This window comes from Fusarium oxysporum, chromosome 10, assembly GCF_000149955.1.
Source record: "Fusarium oxysporum f. sp. lycopersici 4287 chromosome 10, whole genome shotgun sequence".
Classification (NCBI taxonomy): Eukaryota; Fungi; Ascomycota; class Sordariomycetes; order Hypocreales; family Nectriaceae; genus Fusarium; species Fusarium oxysporum.
In genome coordinates this window covers 2,735,330-2,740,653 of record NC_030995.1, presented here as the reverse complement: position 1 = coordinate 2,740,653, position 5,324 = coordinate 2,735,330, and the positions used below count along the sequence as shown (strand labels likewise).

The 5,324-nt window shown below is 50.8% G+C and overlaps 6 protein-coding genes across 6 annotated transcripts in view; 1 reads left to right on the top strand and 5 right to left on the bottom strand.

Moving 5' to 3' along the window:
* Nucleotides 1-382: 382 nt before the first annotated feature.
* On the bottom strand, nt 383-700 carry FOXG_22747 (uncharacterized protein; the record flags this gene model as incomplete). Its single annotated transcript, XM_018403159.1, has 3 exons — nt 383-504; nt 556-577; nt 674-700. The coding sequence occupies 3 exons, from the start codon at nt 698-700 to the stop codon at nt 383-385; spliced, it is 171 nt and encodes a 56-aa protein (XP_018258129.1).
* Nucleotides 701-973: 273 nt separating this feature from the next.
* FOXG_22746 (uncharacterized protein) lies at nt 974-1,354 on the bottom strand (the record flags this gene model as incomplete). Its single annotated transcript, XM_018403158.1, has 3 exons — nt 974-1,060; nt 1,114-1,243; nt 1,302-1,354. The coding sequence occupies 3 exons, from the start codon at nt 1,352-1,354 to the stop codon at nt 974-976; spliced, it is 270 nt and encodes an 89-aa protein (XP_018258128.1).
* An 886-nt stretch (nt 1,355-2,240) lies between these two features.
* On the bottom strand, nt 2,241-2,387 carry FOXG_22745 (uncharacterized protein; the record flags this gene model as incomplete). The annotated part of the gene is made up of 1 exon (XM_018403157.1): nt 2,241-2,387. The coding sequence occupies one exon, from the start codon at nt 2,385-2,387 to the stop codon at nt 2,241-2,243; it is 147 nt and encodes a 48-aa protein (XP_018258127.1).
* Nucleotides 2,388-2,552: 165 nt separating this feature from the next.
* On the top strand, nt 2,553-2,864 carry FOXG_17204 (uncharacterized protein; the record flags this gene model as incomplete). The annotated part of the gene is made up of 1 exon (XM_018397222.1): nt 2,553-2,864. One exon carries the CDS (start codon nt 2,553-2,555, stop codon nt 2,862-2,864), a length of 312 nt encoding a protein of 103 aa, XP_018258126.1.
* A 714-nt stretch (nt 2,865-3,578) lies between these two features.
* Nucleotides 3,579-4,211, bottom strand: FOXG_17203 (uncharacterized protein; the record flags this gene model as incomplete). Its single annotated transcript, XM_018397221.1, has 1 exon — nt 3,579-4,211. One exon carries the CDS (start codon nt 4,209-4,211, stop codon nt 3,579-3,581), a length of 633 nt encoding a protein of 210 aa, XP_018258125.1.
* A 69-nt stretch (nt 4,212-4,280) lies between these two features.
* FOXG_17202 (uncharacterized protein) overlaps nt 4,281-5,324 on the bottom strand; it is a gene marked incomplete at both ends in the record, with an annotated part of 2,247 nt that continues 1,203 nt past the window's right edge. Inside the window, 2 exons of the mRNA XM_018397220.1 lie at nt 4,281-4,958; nt 5,024-5,319. Of these exons, the coding sequence (XP_018258124.1) occupies nt 4,281-4,958; nt 5,024-5,319 (974 nt within the window). The remainder of the gene's footprint in view (nt 4,959-5,023; nt 5,320-5,324) is intronic.

The following is a 5,324-nucleotide window of genomic DNA, read 5'->3' as shown; positions in this document are numbered from 1 at the left end:
ATCCATCCATCTCATACGTCGACGATTGCGTTTCATTCGAGTTTTGGAACAGCGGTCGGGTCATTGGAATTGAAGCCGCCGTGATGACCAGAGTGTTTTCCACGCTGCGCATCGACGTCAGTGCATCAAAGACTTAAGTTAGAGCAATGGACGTGACTAACTGTAGCCAAATAAACAAGGCAGCGACGTTCCCTAGACGATGTGCCATTAAAAGTTATTCTCCTACAGATGAGATTGATTGGGCTTACTGGTAAAATCTGACCTATATCCCAGAGACTGGAGGAGAATAGTTTTGATGACCGAAGCTACGAATGCGCTAAGGTCTGAGTCAGTTGCAGTTCTGTCGCAAAGTTCATATGTGCTCATATGGCATCAGAATCGCTCACAAAATGCTCAAGCCCATCAGCGCGACCAACCCGACCTTGGTGCTCAACTGCATGTGAAGACCCCAAAACATGTAAGCAGGGAGGAAGGTCAAGATAAGATCCGTCGCGGAGTTACAGGCTTCATTCTTCTATTAGTGCAAGCTTTGAGCTGCAGGGGAGGTATGCATACATCCTTGGAAATATCCAATGTACTATACAGTGGTCAGCTTGTTCTGACATGAAGAGATCACATCTGGATGGATGATTCACCTCTTGAGCCGAAGGGCTCCAGCACTTCCCAGGCACACCGGCGGGATCCCAAATTGTGCTGACATTTCTACATTGAGTGAAGATAGTCACACATGTGACAATGTTGATAGATGTCGTCTGTATCATCATGAATATGAGAAACCATTGCCGGCGCTGAGCGGTAATGGAAAGCTTGTATAGCAAAACCATGAATGAAACTCTGCCAAAGGTCGAACTCGCAATACCTATTTATCAGAATTCATGAGCGACCGTTCAACCAACAGGCTAGCAGCAGAGAGACAGTGGCAATCTCACCAAACGGCTGGTGGATATACTCCATTCTCGTCGCATCAACTCTCTCAGAGGGCGTAAGATAGAAGAAGTGTCTCCCAAAGCCCCGGCCGTAAGCTATCGTGAGGAATACGCAGGAAAGCACGCCGGGACAGCTTTCGGCTGTTAGATATCCCCGGCGACAAAAGCGGCTTCACCTTGGACGCACCAACGCAAAAATCATTAGAGCGTCACCCCACTGTAATCGGCGGGTGACCTTTGCCTGAGCAAAACCCTCAGACAAACGACGATGAAGGCAATGCCATATAGCGCCCACGAGATATACAGGACCCGCCAGCCTGATATAGGTCAGCTAGAGAAGTAAACACTACACATCTCTTTTGAGGCGCATACTACTCACCGATGTTGTCATCAGGCCCATCAGGCTTTGGGATATCAGTTATTGTCATTTTGACCAGTGGCAAGAGACACGCACAAGCGCTTTAGAAGAGAAACAAAGGAGGTTGCTGAGCGACAGGGTCTGTTTTCTTTTCATGTTGCGGGGGCGGCCAAGTTTCTTTATTCTCAACACTCCAGGCCAGCTCCCTGGTGGGGCCGGCAAAAACCCTGTACCGGGCCTTATGCTTTGATCAAATAACAACCACATCAGCGACGGTAAACGGGACATGCCCGCTGCCCAAATTGCAATTCATCCAGCGGCTGGGAATGGCTTTCGATAGCCTAACGCATCAAAAGTACCATTATCTATCGAGAGGTACCGTAGGACTAATGAGCAGTCATGAGACACCGTAGTCATGACGACGTGATCCGTCCAAAGTAAGTTTGTGATCCTACTAGGATGGCGCCGCTGCGGGACCAGAGGGTACGCCCCACTGCCCCGCGAAAACCTCAGCCCTTTCCAAGCCCTCGGGCCGCCCGGCCCACACAGTTACACCGCCCCGCACCCGCATGTGGTGCTACGGGCTTAATGGCAATTAGAGCACATTGCAAGTTGTTTCAGCTCCTGACGTATGATAGGCACCAGTGAGCAGTCATCAGCAGAGTACATTGGTCATGTGATTCCAGGGGGTGCTCTGAACCTGTGGCAGGTAGCTGCACCGCGATGGTTGGAGCCTAGCCCAGGGGCTTCTTCCTCTTTCGTTTAACATGTTTATCGCCCATGAATACAGTAGTAAAGAATAACACAAGATGGCTATCTTTCCAAGTTTCTTAACTAGCCTACGAGTACAGCACACAGACAAATTAGTAAGGGAATTCCACATAGAAGGGTCTCAAGCTAGTACCTAATTGTCAGGGGTTAGGATCATCTTGACCGCATTGAACTCGTTTCTGGTCTTAACCAACCGAGATCCCCCCTTCTCCCTGCCTATCCTTCTGTAGCTCCTTATGGAAGCCGCAGTTAGGGCGGGCGATGCCTGTGGCCTCGTGGCCATAGGTGTGAAGGCTGCGGAAAAGGTCTAAGGATGAGAAGGAATCATCCATAAAAACATGATATATCGCGTTTGGCAGCATATTTGCAAGGGCAATAACGACGTTCTGGGTCGAGTTCAAGGCGATACGCTTGGCTTCTATGGCAGGCTTCTTCCCTGCGGCCTTGGCTGCCCCCTACCTCAGCCACCTCCTTGCCCTGCCCGGCCTCGCGGTGCAATGGCTGCTAGAGGCGCGCTGGCCGCAAGCATGCACAGCCCACTGAACCACAGTACACCACCAGCTCAAAGCTTGCGTGAAGCCATCGCAAACATCAGGAACCCACTCACTATAGCCACCCTAAGCGCCATGAACCCACGCAGTTTCAAAGCCCACGTAAATCGCGCGATTGAGCACAGTGGCAACCAACAACTCAGGCTGGCGATCAATTCAATTCTATCAATTTCGCCTTCGCGTGGCGTACGCTACGTTGACAGCTTACTCAGCGTTGGGCCCGTGGAGTTGAATGACCGCATTTCCAAATTGAATTGATGGCGTTGAATTGAAGAGTTCGATCCGTATACGCGCGCCGAGATCCCCATCGCTTACTCCCAGGCATCTTGGCCGTCCTCCTTCGCCTCCCATACAATGGTATTCCAGCCTCTCCTGATACATTAATCAATGTATCTACGGCGTCGATTAGGCCATTCCGCACCCACGATCTTAGTTTCTGTGCCATCTCTGTCGTGCTAGCTTCCAGTCGAGTCCGCAGCGGTGAGACCATTTGTCAAGCAACACTAAAACAATGCTCGCGCGCTGCAGATATAGGCGGCACCGACAGTAAGTCAAGAGACATTCGTGACAGTTGAGACTAATCTTTTCGTCTCTCCCACCAATTTGGATGGGATCCGTGACAAGAGGGTCGTTCTTAGCGTCGGGGCCGACAGCTAGTGCTCATGTTCGTCATGGTCTGCATTCAGTGGACTTTTGAACTTTCCAAAGAACATCTGCTTCGCAGAGACGAAATCCTGTGGACTCGGTGCCTTTCGAGCCCACTCATTGCCTTTAAACGCTTGAATGGAGGTTCTTGATCCGGATTCGAACGGCGGTAGTGATTTTTATTCTTCGTTCTACAGTGTCCTCACCATTCTTTTGGCCCCGCCCAGCGCTTGCTCGCCCGACATGGTCGGCTCGTCAACTCCGCGTCCAAGCACGCCATCAATCAATATATCAACTTGATTGGCAACGTTAAGAGGGGGATTGAACCTACTGGTTAACGTCAGAGTTGGTTCCGGCCACGGCGTTCCAACTAAATTCGCCATATCCCTGCATGGAATCGAGATCCGTATTTCCGACGTCAAACTGTATCTCCTCCGAACCAACGCTGACAGTTGGCGTCAGTCCGGCAGCTGAAGAATATAGCTCAGGTTGAGGCTGTGAGTTGGTAGGAGGCTGTAGGGCGGCGGTCATCTCCGGAGTATTCTTGAGTGGCGGCGTCTGGGCGCTGAACTCGACCGGTACTGGCTTTATCATGGCTAATGTCGAAGGATTGAGGTTGGTATTAATGTCGACCGCTGTCTTGCGCAGGGTAGTGTCGAGGAAGCCTATTGCGTAGTCGGCCGCAGCGTATACCTCGCGAAGCTTCTCCATTACCTGCATGCACTGGCGGAAGCCGTCAGTGGCACGGTGGCATGCCTGAGGAGCAGGGTTCTTCATCTCCAGCAGATGAATGATCATGGCCGGCATAATAACCGTAATACCGGTAGGAGGCAAGAACCGCTCTAGGCAGCACTGGTGAAGCTCCGAGGCCATTCGGGTAATATGCATCGTAGCGTCGCGCACTCGGAATTGGGCTATGCCCTGAACCTGGCTCGATATTGTGGGTGCCTGGAAAGGCATGGAGGGCAGGAATTAAGGCCGATATAGTGCTAAAATAGTAGTATAGTAAACCATGTGGAGTAGTATGCGCTACACAGCAATGGTAGTTCGTCCATCCTTAACATCTAAGGGTGTCAGGGTACGATTCTGGCAGCAGGTGGGCAGAGACTCAGCCCACGCTATAAGCTCAAGGTCCATCTTATTAATACTCTCGACGTTATATAGCTGCTTATTAGGAAATAGCATTATAGTGCTATTCGTTGTATTCTCGAGCTTTATGATATCCCTAGTGAAAACCGAGTACTGTGCCTTAAGCATATGACTGATACAGACGCAGACCTGGGCTTTCGCAATACACATGATGGCCAGTTCTCGCTGCATATCGAGATTTCGGACTAACGTGCAGCTGGCGGGGATGACGGTGTTGTCCTTGGGTAGGGCTTCGATTTCAAAGTCGCTCTCCTCGAGCATGGGGACGTCAAAATCTTCGTCCTTGATTCGTGAGGGTTGGCGCATTCCCAGTGCAATAAGACGGTCTCGCATACAGCACCACCACCAAATTCGCTTCCGCAGCTTCTTTTTGGCCGGGGTCATGCTGGTTAATCCGGGGTTTCGGTGGAGGCCGATGGTGTAGGCCAGCGAGATCGCCATGCCCATCCAGTGCCAAGTGTCTTTCTGGTCATTGAGGGTTTCGTACCAGTATGTCATCAAAAGGAGAGCCTGGATGAGGATAAGGCGGTCTGACTCGTAATCAAAATCGTAAAGCAACTATTGGCAAATGAGTCCAAGCCCCTAAGAGTTCCAATCGTCAATTCCACGTTACTGTCACTTACCCTAGTCTTCTGGAAGAAAGACTTGCAAGCGGCTTTCCGCGTCGTATAACCGCCTTCACGCAGGTACTTCATCACGATAAAAGCAGACGCCGCAAACATAACGGCTTGGTAGAGGAAAAGGCTTGTCTGTCCATTCTGGCCATCGCGAGTGTTAATGATGCTGAGAAAGTTGTTCAGGTCCATAAGCGGTATATACGGGTGGACATATTCGATGTAAGCCTGCAGTAGGGCATTCTGAAGCGGGAGAATAGGTATAGACAAGGCGCCCTTGATTTGCAGGTAGTTGACATCCTCTGCTGCA